Source organism: Brachycentrus maculatus, unplaced genomic scaffold (genome assembly GCF_059751285.1).
Source record: "Brachycentrus maculatus isolate JH-2025_06_01 unplaced genomic scaffold, ASM5975128v1 h1tg000496l, whole genome shotgun sequence".
NCBI classification, from domain to species: domain Eukaryota; kingdom Metazoa; phylum Arthropoda; class Insecta; order Trichoptera; family Brachycentridae; genus Brachycentrus; species Brachycentrus maculatus.
In genome coordinates, this window is record NW_028281243.1 from 135,433 (window position 1) to 152,215 (window position 16,783).

A 16,783-nucleotide genomic window follows, 5' to 3' on the forward strand; every position below is an offset into this window, starting at 1 on the left:
CAGTGTGTCTTACGTTTTAAATAAAACCTGAGGTCATCCGATATTATTACATTCAACTTTCACCCCTCCGACGATGGAATAATCAACAGTCATAAATAATAACTTTACAAGTCAATAAAATCATCACTTACATTTTGATACTTTTTTTTACAGCATATTTTATTTTTTATAGCATTTACAGTGACATAAATATATAAAAATAAAATAACACATTTACAAATATTGGCCAAGGTTAAGAAACATTCCCGATTGCATTTTTTCCTTTTTTAAAATGACAATTTTTCGGAATTTCATTTTTTTTATGTACAATTTAATATCAGCAGATAAAAAATACTCTACAATTTTCAACGATAAAAAGAGAATATAATTTAATATTTTTCTTGGATAGGTTTAAACTTTTTTACAAAATGTTCCTCAACTCAAGTCAATACATAAAATAAAATATATTTTTGTTATAGACGATCTCATTGTTCGGGTTTTGGAGTCACTCTCGGATACAACTAAAAAAAGAAATAAAAATACATTAGTCAAAACACAATGCAAAATATAACTACATATAAACAAAAAATATGCAGTAATACACAGTGCAAAAATATACACTACATAAGATAGTAAAAAAATAATCACGTAAAACTAAGGTAAAAGTGTGTTTGCCCGCACTTTGTCTTTTTTTGGAATTACCTAACATCCGAGTGTGAAATCTAGCTGTGGCTAATGCAATACCGTTTATCATGGCCCTGCTTAGGCTTTAACTCTGAGTTTAATATAGCCTATGCCTACTCGTTAGTGGATTTACTCTTTATGTTTATGGTTTCTATAATTTCTTGTAATTCTTGAGTGAAAATTCTAGGCAAAAACACTCGGAGATAGAGACCTTTGCGGATTAGCCCATATTTAATACTGACACCCTGGGGAGGATATTTCTGAGCTATTATTATTTGAGCTATTGCTCAAACTGATTTTACTCCAGTAAATTTGATAGTAGTAGATTTTAATGGAGTTATGGGCTAAAAATCTAGATGGAAAATCTTTGTATATCTAAGAACAATTTGAATATCAATAGTTACTTGAACGTTAAGTAATTTTGAAAAAGGCCTTTATTTTTTGTCCATACCAGGGCAAATACGCAGAGGCCCATTTTATTTTATCCATGTCAGTTACGGGCAATCTTCAAATGCCCATTTTTTCAAAGTCAGGCTAGGGTTACCACGATTTATGATCCGAGCTAACGGATAATTTTGTCTATAAAATAGTAAAAAGACATTTACCCCCAGCAAGTTGCGTGGCACGTATCCCTCCTGCCCGTTGGTGTTGTGCGCCCACCACCACTCCCGCTCCGCATCGTCTCCCTTGCGCAGGACTCCTAAGCGGGCCCCCGCCGAGAAGGACAGCTCGTCCGCCTCGTGGGCCGAGTACGGGAACACCGCGAACACTGCCCCTCCGTTCATTATGCCCAGCTTCTCCTGCACACCTGGGAAATACAAAGTATTTTAATAATTTTGAATTTCAGTTTTAATAATAAATAATAATAAACCCCCTATCCGCACCCCAATGGTGCATAGGGCACTGCGTAATATAAACGCAGTGTTATCTTGATCGTTTACGCATGAAGGAAAGGTGATCAGCCCTTCGCTTCAGGTACCAGTCCAGGGTAATATTGAATAAATATGACAGTGAAAAAATCACTAATATTTATTTTACCCCCCTTGGGAATCGAACCCGGGACCTACAGAACGGTAGCAGAGCGTGTTGACCATTACACTACGGAGGCGGACAAAGTGTATAAAATAGTTTATATTATGTAATATAAGCTAACTTAAAAAATAATAATAATAAAAAAATCTATTGTGACACGTGTTTACATGCATTCCACATTATTTTCGAACACTATCGGTGTTTGAAAATGATGCAGAACGCATCGAAGCACGTATCACAATAGATTTTAAGGAAAAAGTGGTATTATTGAACCTAATAATAAAAAAACAGAATGGAGAATCGTAAAAAAACAGAGGGTCGTCGAGGTGTGGGTAGAAGACAGATCTCCTTGCTCCCGAATATAGAATAAAGCGCTATTTAGAGCTGCCTAAGCAATAACTCTCAAGTGATGGTCGACGTAAAGGTGGACTTGACATGACACAAACAGAAGAAATGGTATTTACCAAGTGTAAAACTCAAATTGAAAATGGATTGATTTCATCCTAAGTGACTGCCGATCAATTAATGAAATTATTTTAATACTGCCTAAAGTGTATCATCGCTCAGCGTATGATACCATAAATCGCTCACTCCTTTCAAGAACGTCATAAATCAAAAATTGACAATTTTCAGTTATGCATGTTTTCGGAATGCTCAGAAAATGTACTATATCCCAGCAAAAGAGGCATAATTTTAACATGATATTTACCCGCTACAGGGCAGAAAGTGTTGTTTTTGCATTTTGGAGAAAAGGTGTTGTTTAACTATTTTTTTAAATATACTAAATATTTTTCAAATGGAGAAAAAAACTTCAGGTTTTACCTAAAAAGATCTGTTGCACAGTAAAAAGTTCAGTAAGTGGGTTGATATTTATTTTTAATACATTGTATTATATTTTTAAACTTTAAAAACGTTCTCCTGAAAAATCAAGTATTTTGATTTATGACGTTCTTGAAAGGAGTGAGCGAAATGTGCTTTAAAATCACAATTTTACACCTTTTCTTCTTCTTTTTTTCACCCTTATCGTTAACCATACTGGTTACTGACTTATCAGTACCCTTAGGTGATGGTGTATAGGGCACTGCATCAAATTGATGCAATGTTATGTTGATCGTTAATTATATTAAGGCAAGGAGACAGTCTTACACTTAAGTACCAGTCCAGGATAATATGAAATAAATATTAGGGTGGAAAAACACTTATATTTATTTTGATTCCCCTCGGAATTGAACCTAGGACGACAACCAGCATGGCAGCCAGATGAAACCAATACACTATGGAGGCAGACAGCCTTATTGTCCCTACTCCCACCCTAATGGTACATAGGACACCGCATTAAATTATCGCAATTTAACTTGATTCTTATGACATGAAGGCGGAGTGATCAGTCCAGATCTGTGAAGATGGGAGTTGAGTGTTTGTTGGGATCCAGATGACATAATTGAAGTAGCTCAAAGGAGTAGTAGCCAAATGAAAAAAAGTCTAGTGTCGGCAGTTAAAAGGTTAATTATGTATGTCCAAGTAGAAATTTGGCAAAATTTAGATAAATACTCACTGTAAAGGTATTCAGAACAACCATCGAATCCTTCCTCATCCTCTTCACACTTTTGGGCTGCCGTTTCATGGTCCGAGAGGGTTGTGGCGAATATACACGCTCCTGGTACACAAAAAAAATGTTAATAAGATCTGATCAAGATATTCAAGACATGTAATAAGAAAAAATATTATATATTGACTTGGCATTGAGTTTGTGGAATTACATTTAAACACAAAAATTAAACACTTGTCTACTAGTTTTGTATTTTCACGTGTTGTTTGAGAAATTGTTTCATCTGTAGTTCTTGAAAATAGTTGTATTTACATCAATAAACTCAAAAGTGGCCATATATATTGAATCCTTTGGCTACTAGGACATTTGGGGTAACTATGCTAAATATACTGTGATTTAAACATAAATAATTAAAACATATTTTTTGTTGATAATTTATAAACACTCTGTGCCATAATTCGGCTGTCCAAATTTAAAACACAGTAAGGGACATTTTTTTGTAGTAGGTTTTTTTGCATTTATGGACTAAGTAGACTCTACTTAGTCCAAAAATGCAAAAACAACCTACTAAAAAAAATGTCCCTTACTGTGTTTTAAATTTGGACAGCCGAATTGTGGTCTTATTATTTAACCCTTTCCACTCTGACCATTTTTTCTCATAACTGATCAGTTACTCTGATCAAAAAAATGCGACGTTTTTCTACCATTAAAATAAATATTTTGCTTCCCTAACTTTGGGACACTCTGTCTGGCAATTCGTATGACCATGTTAATTAAGATTAACTGTATTTATCTGAAATATTTTTTGGTAGAATATACTTGGGTGATAGAGAAATCAGTGATTGAAGTTATAACTGCGCCGGGCCAGACATTGTGGCCCACGGAGCTGCCTACTAGAATCATACGGGCCAGAATGTCTGGCCTACAGAGTGGTAAGAGTTAAAGAAAATTGAAGTCATAGATTTACATACCATTCTCAACAAGAAACCGAACCATGGCCACATTATTGCAGCTGGCGGCGCAGTGCAGCGGTGTCCAGCCATCGGAATCTTGCGCATTTACATCGCATCCAAACTCCACCAGGAATCTGCAAATAAAACAATATAGATATCACTCTTAATAAGGAGAAAATATTGAAAAACATAGGCTCACAAGTTTTTTTATACAAATATTTTTGAAAGGAATACCCACAAAGCCTTTGTTTTAGCGAGACAGTTATAGGCGCAATAGTTAGAGTGAAATAAATTAAGTCTCTAGCAACCTTCAACCTATTGTCTTATTGTCCATCTGCCTTGTTGTCTACCATCACACACGTGATACTGTACAGTTGGAGTTGTTTTTCGGTGGATGAGTAATATTATTGAAACTAAATATCTACATTAACATAATGAATACAGTAATTGGTAAATGTATTGCATACTATTTAAAAAAAAAGTTATTTCACCAAATATTGTTGTCTGTCTATATAACGATATTTTTATACATTTATATGCATAAAATGTACGGTGACAATGCCTAATCCCTTATATATTGTTATAAAGAGAGACTACTATATATTTTAACCCATAGCACTCAAAAGATTTTTGGTTATGTGAATACCGCCAAATCAATCAAATTCCGAGTTTATTTCTATTTAAGTCCTATATGATTATCGTGTAATTATATTGAAAAGTAAAACAAACAATATATTAAAAACATTGAGTTTCGAGACATTATTTTCTTGCGCTATAGCAGCGGCATCGAGTAGTACGGCAAACCATGCATGCCGCTTTTATGGCGGCACTCCAGTATTAAGGCCTAAAATAAATTTTGTATACAAATGTCTAATAAATGTAGCGTCAAAAACTTACTTGACAATTTCGAAATGTCCGGCGCAAATGGCGTTGTGTAGCGCTGTTATACCTTCATCATTAGCCGCACTCGCATTCGCAACCTGTAATAACTTTTGTAATTTGAGTTAAGGATTCCATGAGGACAGATTAAATATCAACGCCTGCATTTGTCTACTTAGCTAACTAATAAGGGAGTAGTTACCTGAGTGGAAGTCTTCTTCACCAGTTCCAACTCTCCCTCCAAGCTAGCGTCGAGTAGCAACGCCAGCGGGTCGAAGCTGACTCTTCGTGATAGATTGACTTTTCCACTCTGTTTGAGATTGCCCTTTTTGACTCGTCTTGATACCACATCACCGTTAGCATTACTTATCTCTACCGTGTTCAACTGTTCTGTGATCCCGGTCATTTTATCCGATTGTTCCTCAGTAGAGGTTTCGCTGGATTCAGAAGAGACCGCTCGATCCGTTACGTCGCAACTGTTCGGACTGGATATGCTATTGGATTTGTTCCCGTTTTGTTTGTCCATCTTGCTCTGATCAGATTTGTGGTTCTCCATCTCCGGGAAGAGGAATGTTGGCGGCATTTCGATCCGTCTAGTCGTCGCTATATTTACAGTGCCGCTTTTTACATTATTACTGGATAGGCTTTTCAACTTGGGCTGTTCGCTCAGCGGCTGCTTCCGGATGGTGAGGGGCCGAGCCTTGATGATCATCTGGCCGTCTGCGGATGAGGTAGAACTAGACTGCTGACTGGATGTCTCCTGCTCCGCCGGCGGGTCGGATGACGGCATCGGCGGGAGGGCAGATTCCGACTGGGAGTATGTGTGGTGTGGCGGGGTAGATTCACTAGGAGCCGATTGCAACTGAAATAAAAGCAATACATTAAATACAACAGAATAACATGTACGTCCATTGAGATTAATGTAAATATCTAATACCTTAGGTTAATGTCTTAGATATATTACTTCACAGAAAATTAAGCAGATGGCACTGCAAATCAACTTGTGAAAGATTATTGACTTTTCTTTTAACTTATTTTAATTAATTGATTTGGCACTTTGTGGTAATATCTATCCATTTTTATTTAAGTTTTACTTGGTCAATACCACCACTCACCACTTTTCTTTTAACCATTTCCTGCGCTTGATAGTGCATAGGACACTGCTTCATACTGACACTGTCAATAGATATTAAAGTGAAAAATCCCCGTTATTTTAACATCTTTGTAATCAAACCAGAGAACTCCAGTACGGTAACCTTAAGGTGGAGACTGACCGGATCATTTCTTCGTAACATAACGTAGTAACATCGCTCGCGGCGAGCATCACCGAGCATCCGATACTATGGATGGAGCGCTCGGCTCGGTGTACTGACTGCCTGAATGCTCGCATCGTATGCTCCGGTCGGTCTCCACCTTTACGCGCTAACCATAGGACTAAGAAGGGGGGCAAGATCATGGATCAACATATTTAGATGTTCTAAAAATCAGATTTTATACTGTTGTTTATATCATAGTAAATGTAACACAGTGAATAAAGTCTTTTAAGTGGTATTACACAAAGTAAATGATGAATGATGGGGAGAATGTTATATTACCATACCACAATATTTACAATGTTTTAAAATACAAATTATGTAATGTGTTTGATGTTGTGTTTTTGATTGTGCCTGAACCTTCAATAAAAAAAATAGGATGGTCTAATTTTGAGGGTTTTCTACCTTGGGAGCAGGTTTGGGGGGCAGGGCCGGTTTTGGGACGGAGGTGTCAGGGGTGGAGAAGGGGGTGCTGGCACCCTGGGGGGGTGACAGGGCGGCCCCCTTGGCCCCCACGGACTGCGACACGGTCTGCGGCTGCACGGGCTGGATCTTGGTGGAGGAGCTCTGGTAGATGGGGGAGGGCTTGCCGGCCGACAGCTGCACGGAGGTGGGGGCCACGCTCGACACGGGCTTCTGCAATGTGACAGGGGGCTACAAAACTACCACTACCACTACTGCTACTACCGCTGACCATATAGAGGGCCCACCCAAATGATGGCAGACTGATATGGAATGATAAAAAATTATTATTACTACCTAAATACTGCAGTAAAGTATGTTTTCACAGTAGTGAATCTCTTTGTCTACTATTTCTATCGCTTATCTGCCTCTAATGGTGTAATGGGCACTGCATCCGATTGCATGCCACAATCCGTGTAAACAAATTTATGAATTCATATAATAAATATGTGTAATATGAATAAGTTGAACATTCCAGAGTGTGGTAATTGGTAATATGAAAGAGTTGAATATTCCCGAGTGTGTTGATTGGTGACACAATTGAGTTGAACATTTCTTGTAATATAAATAAGTTGAACTTTCCCGAGTGTGGTAATTGATGATATGAAAGAGTTGAATATTCCCGAGCTTGTTAATTGGTGATACGATTGAGTTGAACATTTCTGAGTGTGGTAACTGGTGACATGAAAGATTTGAATATTCCTGAGTGTGTTAATTGGTAATATGAATAAGATGAATATTCCCTAGTGTTAACAGCTGATTTGAAAGTTGAATATTTTAATGTGTATTAACTGGGAATATGAATGATTGACAATTTATTTTTAGTGTATTAAATGGTGATATGAATAATTTGAATACTTCGGAGTGTGTTAACTGTACGAATGATTCATAAAGGGTACTCACCATCTGTGTGTTTTGTTGCCCAAACACTCTCGCTCCCAAGTATGGTTGAACCTTGAACTGTTCCCCCACCACCTTTGGCTGTTCTCCCGTGCGTCCCGCATTCTCCTTTTCTTCCTGGTTGCACTTGCCGGAAGATTCCGACTTCTGCAACTGGAAGAGTCCATTCTCACCCTGATATCCGTTATTGTTCTCCCCCTGCGTTAAGGGTGTGGCTAGCCCTTTGCTGATAGTCAAGGGGGTTGAATGCGCCGTCATATGGTTCAAATTGGATCCAGTTACGGTCGTTAATACATTATTTACATTTGACGATGACGAGACTTTAACTATTCCGGTCGGTTCGGATGACTTGTCTTCGTAAAACTGTCCTTTCGCTTGCTTCGAGTTCCCGTTCGCCGTGAACTTTGTATTGTAAGGCAGAGTTTGGTACTTGGGATCGGATTTGCTGGCCGCAAACTCCGGGAGGAACTCCTGTTCGTTTGTTCGCTGTTTATTCGACTGCTGATGCACCGGGACGCTGTTAACATTCTGATTATGATGATTCACTGATTTCTGCAGGTCGATATTATATTTATTGATATGTTCTAGTAGATTTTTTTGATCGCTTTGCTGGTTCATAAGGCCCTGTGGATATGCATTGATTTCGCTCTGTTTAGTCGGATATGGCTGGTTGAACTGGGTCTCCGTCTGCATGATGTTGGCCTGGACTCTCTGGGGATAGGACCCGTTGGTAAACATTTGGTTGGTAAACTGCTTTTGCTGCAAGAAGTGGCCATCTTGTCCAATGTGATTCCCGATATTGTCCGTTTGATTGACGAGCTTCATCGGTAGGTTGTTTTGGGCCGCGTTATGTTTCAATGCCTGGAATGATCATTCTCATATTGTAAAACACTGATAATATAAACATTTTATTTTGGGTAATATATCCAAAACAAAACAAGGTTATTGGGTTGAATTCTACTTTTATTTACATATATACGATAACACTCTTGTGTGAGTGTTTGATAATGTCTTAATAAGACAAAACACGTCACATATTATCATATTATGTAAATAAAAGTAGAATTCGATCAAACAACCTTGTTTAATTTTAAGTATATTACCCAAAAATTTGAAATGGAATCCTACCAATAAACATTTTATTTAACAAAAATAACAATTTTTTCCACATAAATTTTATTTGACCAACTTAAAACATTACTTTCTAAAGAGTCTCTTATCAAAGTTATGTATAAGCTGGTCAAATAAAATTTATGCGAAAAAAACTATATATGTAGATGTTATTTTACTATATAAAATGCAGTTCCAACAAGAAATGTCAGTACAAAATTTAAATAAAATATTCAATATAAACTTTTAAATTATGTCAAAAAAATTTACTTGCAACACATTTCTTTGTGATAAAAACCAATTTTAACACACCAAACGAAATAATAATAACCTTTTTTATTAATCGAAAACTAAAAATGTTTAATGAAGTATAAAAAGTTTTAATTAATTTATGTACGTAATTCAAGTAATACAAAATTGAACTCTCTAGAATTCGTAAACCAAAGCGTTATTTTATTATTATGTCACATCACAAAATTGGATAGTTTCAACAAAAACTGTTTTAATTATTAGTTATTACATGATTTGAAATCAAACTTTTTCACAACAATACGCTGAATTAAACGTGTTGCCATACTAAATAATTACCCGTTGAATGATGTTCGTTTAAAAAGTAGGAACTTATTATATATTGTATACATTTTGGGGTACGTAGTTATATAAGAAAAAAAAGTTTCACACGTTACACAATGAAATAATTACGATAATTTATCAAAATTAAAAAGAATAAGCTAAACCTCGTCTTCAAAAAAAACAGAGAAACTTCAAAGAGAAACACTTGAATCAATTATGACATTGGTACGAGATGAATAGGAGTCAAGTTATGGTAGAATGGGGATCAAAATACGGACTCTGACTCCCATAATAAAACCCCCTACAACTCTTACATAGGTACCCCTTTAGCTTAGGGAATTTTTAAGGGGTTGATGTTTTCCATTGTATTTTTACATTTAACTAGCGGAAATGACAAATGATTTATTTTAAATTGAAATACGATTTAAAAACACCAACTTCCCTATAATGTTCCTTCCGATAACTCGGAACTTCTCTTAGCATTATAGGAGGATTTACTGTTGGTATATAATTAATTAAACACTTACCTGAAAGTTATGGCTAACACTCTGCGCATGGGGTATATGGTTGTAAGGTTCTACTGCAGCAATGTTTCCCCGAGAAACTTGTCCCTTGTTGAGTCCGCTACCTCCATTTCCACCAGGGGGGTAGTTTGACAATTGTACTGGCGCCGGATTACCCGCCCTAAAATAATAAACACAAGGGCGTTCACTTAATGCCGCGCACATTGAATCCTTGCAAAATGAATCAAATATTTTATCGACACACAATACAATTTTTGACAGCACGAAACGTCGAGCTTTGCGGATAGGGCAGAACTGAAAAACGAGGAAAAATATTAAACACCTGCTGGATATTTAATTACTACCTCAATCCCATACTTAAATAAGGGTGAAAGTGATTTGTTTCCTAATAACACACTTATGATAATTAAACCAATATTACAATTTGAACAATATACTATAAAAATGAATCAGAGGTGGTGACTCGTCAGGTTGAAAGTGCAGTGATTAGCATTTTCGATTACCCTAATGAACACAAATTTGATTCATAGGTAGGTAAGGTTAAAAACAGTGTTTGCATATATAAAAGAGTGACCTTGGGTATTTTATTTATTTATTTTTAATTAAAGTTTTACTTAGTAAATACCACTATTTCTTAAAATCTATTGTGACACGTGTTTTGATGCATTTCGCATCATTTTCAAACACCATACTGTATTCATAATACAGTATGGTGTTTATACCTTTTTTTGTTTAATAAAAGCCCTGGATATTATTTTAAGCTATATGTCTTTTGAAATTAACGTACTCTCCATTAATACGAAGAATCACAATAAATTGACTCATATCGCAATTTGCTGAAAGGTTAATGCTATGTCGTTTTAAATTAGAATGAGGCTTAGTGTGAAATGGCAGCGATTTAGGCAAGAAAAGCTTACGAGTTACGCCATTAGTTTTATCGTCAACAAAGTATCTTTCACCTACACGCTGCTTAACACACGATTGACTACTAGCTCGCGATAAAGCTACACTATTTCTTTAGGATAATCCGACGGTTAATGTTCACGAAACATAAAACAATAACAACAATGTTTAGTTTATGTATTATAATAAAACGGTTAATTTCAATTTAGTATAGTTTAGTATTTAAAATTCCAAGGGTAGATAAGAAATTATTTTCAAGAGCCCGGTCTCGATTACAAACACTTTAACAACGAAGTGTAGATAAATTTAACTTTATTTCTGGACTTTAATTTGTAACGACATTGGTAAAGTAACAGCCGTTAGTAAAATGAGTGTTTCTAAAAGTTAGATCGTTCACTAAAATGGTCAAAATTATTCAAAAATATAAGTCACCGGATTAAATAATAAAGGACTTTCGTATCTAAGTACCTACCATCAATATTTGGTATATTTCACAACGCGTACAATACAAAACAATATTTTAAATGATTCAATTGTCAAATTAAAAATGATTCACACGTTTTTTTTTATTTCACCACATATAATAATATTCTTCAAACCCTCATCCGTACCCGATGGCGCAGAGGGCACTGAATCATATAAACGCAGTGTTATCGTGATCGGTAACACATGAAGGAAAGGAGATCAGCCCTCCGCTTCAGGTACCAGTCCAGGGTAATATTTAATAAATATTAGAGTGAACAAAATCACTTATATTAATTTGACCCCCCTGGAAATCGAACCCGGGACGTCCGGTACGGTAGCCGAGCATACTGACACTATGGAGGTGGGTTAGTAAAAATATACTTACTTATAATAATTATTTAAAAATTCTTATATACGTCCTTAATAAAAAAAATCTCTCCTATTTCTAACAAATAACGAAATATTCCAAAACGTCCTTTTCTTAGTAAAAAAAATATTTTAGGAAAAAAGTTAGGATAATATAAATACAAGCTATTTTTCAATTAATCCTTGGAAAGATCTTTTTCTACGGCATTTTTCTTTTTTTAAAACAAGTACCTACCTAAATCTATTAGGAATCTCGACGTTAATCTTAATTTAAATAAGTAGACTCTTGTTAAAGCCTAACAACTTTGACAATCATAAAAATTATTATTTAGCTTTATATAATTATAAAAACAAGAATTTGTAACTAAAAACAAGATATAAAATATATTTTTATTTTCAAATATGACGAGAATGCAGAGGCAAACTGTCAAATGTCAAAAAAGGCGATTATCTAGAGCTTACAGAGTAATGGCATTTTCATCTTGTTTCATATATTTGCTTTGTAAAGGCTACCAGGCGGAACGGAACATTTTAATGACGTGATTTTTTGTCAAATCGATTACTCACAGATTTCTAGGTCAATGCACATATTTGCAGCTCATACTTTAATATAAATATGTTTTATTTAAAATCAATGAAAATCTTGATAGCACGTCTTGTGGGTTCAAAACCAAAGCATTTGCAAACAAGAAATGAGGAAACTCAAAATATTCATAATGTATTTAACGTATAGATTGAGTAACAGGTAATTGTTATTTTTTCAGTTATTCGATTGGGATGATATTCGTTACTTTTTCTCAGTTTATATTTCTTTCTAGCTTAAGATTTAGAAGTCAAATAGTCAAATATAATAAGGAACTAGATATGCTCAACAAAATTTGAGCACTGCCTAGCGAGTAAATGATCGAATTAAAAAACCGAATTATGTAATGACTTCAGATTTATTATTTTTCGTTGATTGATTCGTCACTTTTTGGTAATATCCATCCATTTTTAAGTTTCAAGTTTTACTTGGTTAATACCACTGTATAAAGTGGTATTTACCAAGTAAAACTTAAATAAGAGATTCATACAATTCGACAATCATAACTTATATTTGAATTTTATTAGTTACAAGCATATATTTAATTTGAAGCGTCTTAGACTTATAATATTTTGTTTAATATTTCCGGGAGTGCAATAATTGATGTCCGACTTTCTCTGGGTTTTTGTACATGAAAAAAAAAATTACTCACGAAATCTAAGTAAAAAAAAAATCATTATCTCTTGGTTTGACAGACGGACTTCAACGTTCATTAGCGTCGATAATAATAATGTCCTTGAGGAAAATTCGTACCGACGTTCATTTACGTCCATACTCTCGGAAAGGTTAAATTCAATATAAATAATATATAGTCATATTTATAATCAAAGGAACAATCCAATCTCGATATTTAAACATTTAAAATTACTGCCGGTACTTGGAATATTGTGGATGAGTATCATCCTTGAACAACAAACTAGACAAAAATATCGAAATCCTTTAGTACACAACCATGATACACGATTTACACACAACGAAGGTTTGAAAGTCCCAAGAATTAACAATAAATATGAATTAACAATATATTATACTGCAATATATCGTTCCGAACATTTTTAATTTGTTGCCGACGGATGTTAAAAGAAAAATCAAATAAAACATGGAACAAAGGCAAAATAAAGGAATGGGTAAATGATCAAGAGTTAACTTTATGAAAATTATAAAATGTTTATATTCTTAATTATTTTCTCTTTTTTGTGTCTATATTAGGTTAAAATCGTTAAAAACAATAAAAAATTTATTAAAAAAGAACTCTACCGACAAGACACACAAGGTGGCTTAGTGGGTCTCTGCAAAAAAAGGTTCTAAATATGTATAAATTGTGATTTAAATATATGTATACAAAAAAATAAAGTTAAGTATACCTCGAGGAGTGGTGTTGTTTTCCCGTGATGTGCGCCGCCAGCTGGCGGTTGGCTACGCGTTTCCGCTGCAGCCGGCCCTGCAGCTCGGAGATGCGCTGGTCGATGCTCGCCATCTCGGCCTGCCGCGCCGTGAGCGCCTCCCGCTGCTGGCTCAGCCGGGCGTTCTGTTGCTCGTTCAACTTGTTGCGGTACTGGAACAACGAACCACACCTCAGCACATGCTTACACCTTCAAAACATTTGGAAGTATGACTTATATCGTAGTCGTACAGAAGAAAGTGACCAGTGACTACCAAAACGTAAAATGTTCAGGAGGGCCATTAAAGTCACTATTGCTTGGAAGAAAATAAACACCAATGCAGTTAGTCATTTTAAACTAGTCAATATATTATACTTCCAAGTTTAAAATCCTTTGGGATTTTTTCAGGGCAATTTTAAGCTAGTAAGATATCAAATAGTCAACGGTCACGTTTTTGTAAAACAATGCACTTGGTCACTTTCTCCTGTATGACTACGACATATCGTAGTGACCGAGTGCATTTTTTACAAAAACGTGATTATTGACTATTTCACATCTAACTGGCTTAATATTGCCCTGAAAAAATCTCAAAGCTATTTTAATCTTAGAAGTATAATATATTGACTTGTCAAAAATGACTAACTGCATTAATGTTTATTTTCTTGCCAAGCAAAAGTGACTTAAATGACCCTCCTGAACATTTTACGTTTTGTTAGTTAATCATTTTCTCCTGTACGACTACGATGTATTCATTTTAAATTAAAACAAAAACACTTAAAAATTAATATTGTGACAATTGTTTCGCCTTGTTAGGGCATTATCAAACGAATGTAAAGATCGAATGGACTACGGTCCTTATGTAGCTATACAATTGTAAGTGACAGTTTTAACATGTGCAGCAATAATTTATGGGAGACAACAGTAGCTAATGGGGGATGTAGGTATGTACCCTTATATTTATTTTCTGGGAAAGAAAGAATTTGTTGACATGGAATTATTTTTTGAGAATTAATGTTTTAAAGCTAAATACAATCGTTGGTGATATTATTTTTAAGAATTTACATTTAAAATTGTAATTAAAAATGATAAATTATAGGTTTATCAATAACGTATCATGCAAGTGCTTACATAGAGAGAAATGATGTACATTAATATTATGTATGGCTTATGTCTCTTTACAGTAGGACCCTAATTATCCGAACTCCGACTATCCGAATTGTTTAAAAAATTGAGAAAAAAACATGGAAACATACTGCAATTCGCAAAATAACGATTCTTCCATCTGCGAAGCAACTAGTCACTGTTGAGTCAGTCAGGATGATGACAGTCAAAAACTCACTTTTACGGAGATGTTCAGCTAACAACGACTTTTATTTACAGTACAGTACGTGCATACTGTACTAAATACACAGCACGCTTAACATGCAAAAGTGTTACCTTTTCATTTAATTAATTAAATGTCTTTTTGTTTTAAAAAATATTTTTCACTTATTATCAAATATACAGTAATTGATTAAAAAAGACACTGTTTTCGGCAAAAATCCAAATATTCGACAAGTGGGTTATGCTTTTTAATTATTACTATATTTTTTGTTAATACAGTTACAGGATTTTTTAAATAATTTAATTCATTTGCAAGACATTTTCACTTTAGACAATTTTCAAATTAGTTACGCTGTTCACTCCAATGAAGAGATAAGACTCTTGTGCTTGGAGAGGGAGTCCAATATTATGATTTTATAACAAATTGACAGTTGATTTTTTTTAAATCATCGGTGAGTAATCACAACTGTGAAAAGTATTAAGTGATAAAGCTGTTACTTTCAATTAGCAGGTCTTTTAATAATTAACATTGTGGATATGATTTTAAGTAGTAATTATAACTATATTCAATATTGACAAAACACGAGAATTTTCGTATATTTTTTTCTTCTAAACGTATGTACAATATATATGTTTAAATATTTAATAAAGCTTACTTCATGTAAGCAAAGGTGAGATTCATTCCAAATTAATCTGTTACATTATTATAAAACACGTGTCACAAAAGATTTAATAAAAATATGGTATTTACCAAGTAAATTTTAAATTCAAAATGAAATTATGTGAGTTGAAGCTTTGTCTTTAGTCTTTGATTAGTTATTGCACTAATTTTTACTACACTTTTTTTGCAAGTTTTTTAGATAAATACATACACAATATATTTTCCACTCTCAATTGTGTAATCGAAATTATATAATAGTAGGAATTGTAAAAAATATTCAAAGACTACCATTATTGTAGACGGAGTAGGGATGATAAAGTATTTAAGGAATGGAGCCTTAGAACTTGAATTATCGTTCTCAATCGTAAAGACACAATTAGATTAATCAGTGGTAAAAGGTTTATGTTGTTACTTATTGAATTGGTTTGTTCACAGCAACTGGCATTAATTTATTTAGGATACGAATAAATTTATATATATATTTATATATACATGTATATATATATATATATATATATATATATATATATATACACATATATATATATATATATATATATATATATATATATATATATATATATATATATATATATATATATATATATATATATATATATATGTATATATATATATATATATATGTATATGAATTTATTTACATATATAAACCTAAATGATATAAAAACATTTTTTTTAGTTTGATTTAATTATGCGAAAGAGGTACAGCGGAGCATTAAGCTAAACTTTAAAAGCTCATTATAAATAAAATATATGCATAAGCCATCGCGAGCTTAAATATCGTTAAGCTAAAAGCTCGTCGAGGCAAGTTTCTCTGTAGCATAAATCTTGAGAAATTTTGTTATGAAATATAACAATAGACTGCAGCTTTGCCTTGGTGATGAAGCAACTAAATTTTCTATTTATAATTGCTGTTAAGAAAGATAACAGAGTTGATTGAAAAATAACAGAAATATCTGTTGATATTATCGTTGTTAATTTATCGTTAGCACAAACATATATTAATACGTTTGTAAATACATAAATATATAAATAAAACGCTTGTGTAAGATAACTTTAGAACTTATGAATGTAAACACGACTAGTTTCAGTTTGTAATTGGTGAAAATACAAACTGAAAA

At 33.9% G+C, this 16,783-nt stretch overlaps 1 protein-coding gene across 21 annotated transcripts in view; it reads right to left on the reverse strand.

The window, feature by feature from the left end:
- Nucleotides 1–127: 127 nt before the first annotated feature.
- The window catches only part of ASPP (Ankyrin-repeat, SH3-domain, and Proline-rich-region containing Protein), a 431,995-nt gene continuing 415,339 nt past the window's right edge, over nucleotides 128–16,783 (reverse strand). For 7 of the 21 annotated variants that reach the window (XM_088272411.1, XM_088272410.1, XM_088272418.1 and 4 more), the window contains 10 exons: nucleotides 13,640–13,830; nucleotides 9,962–10,118; nucleotides 7,755–8,612; nucleotides 6,795–7,025; nucleotides 5,279–5,938; nucleotides 5,095–5,186; nucleotides 4,216–4,331; nucleotides 3,251–3,352; nucleotides 1,269–1,471; nucleotides 128–500 (listed from right to left, as the gene is read on the reverse strand). In XM_088272411.1, the coding sequence (XP_088128537.1) occupies nucleotides 465–500; nucleotides 1,269–1,471; nucleotides 3,251–3,352; nucleotides 4,216–4,331; nucleotides 5,095–5,186; nucleotides 5,279–5,938; nucleotides 6,795–7,025; nucleotides 7,755–8,612; nucleotides 9,962–10,118; nucleotides 13,640–13,830 (2,646 nt within the window). In that variant the 3' untranslated portion in view covers nucleotides 128–464. The remainder of the gene's footprint in view (nucleotides 501–1,268; nucleotides 1,472–3,250; nucleotides 3,353–4,215; nucleotides 4,332–5,094; nucleotides 5,187–5,278; nucleotides 5,939–6,794; nucleotides 7,026–7,754; nucleotides 8,613–9,961; nucleotides 10,119–13,639; nucleotides 13,831–16,783) is intronic. The other 14 variants (XM_088272413.1, XM_088272412.1, XM_088272419.1 and 11 more) reach the window with 3 other exon arrangements.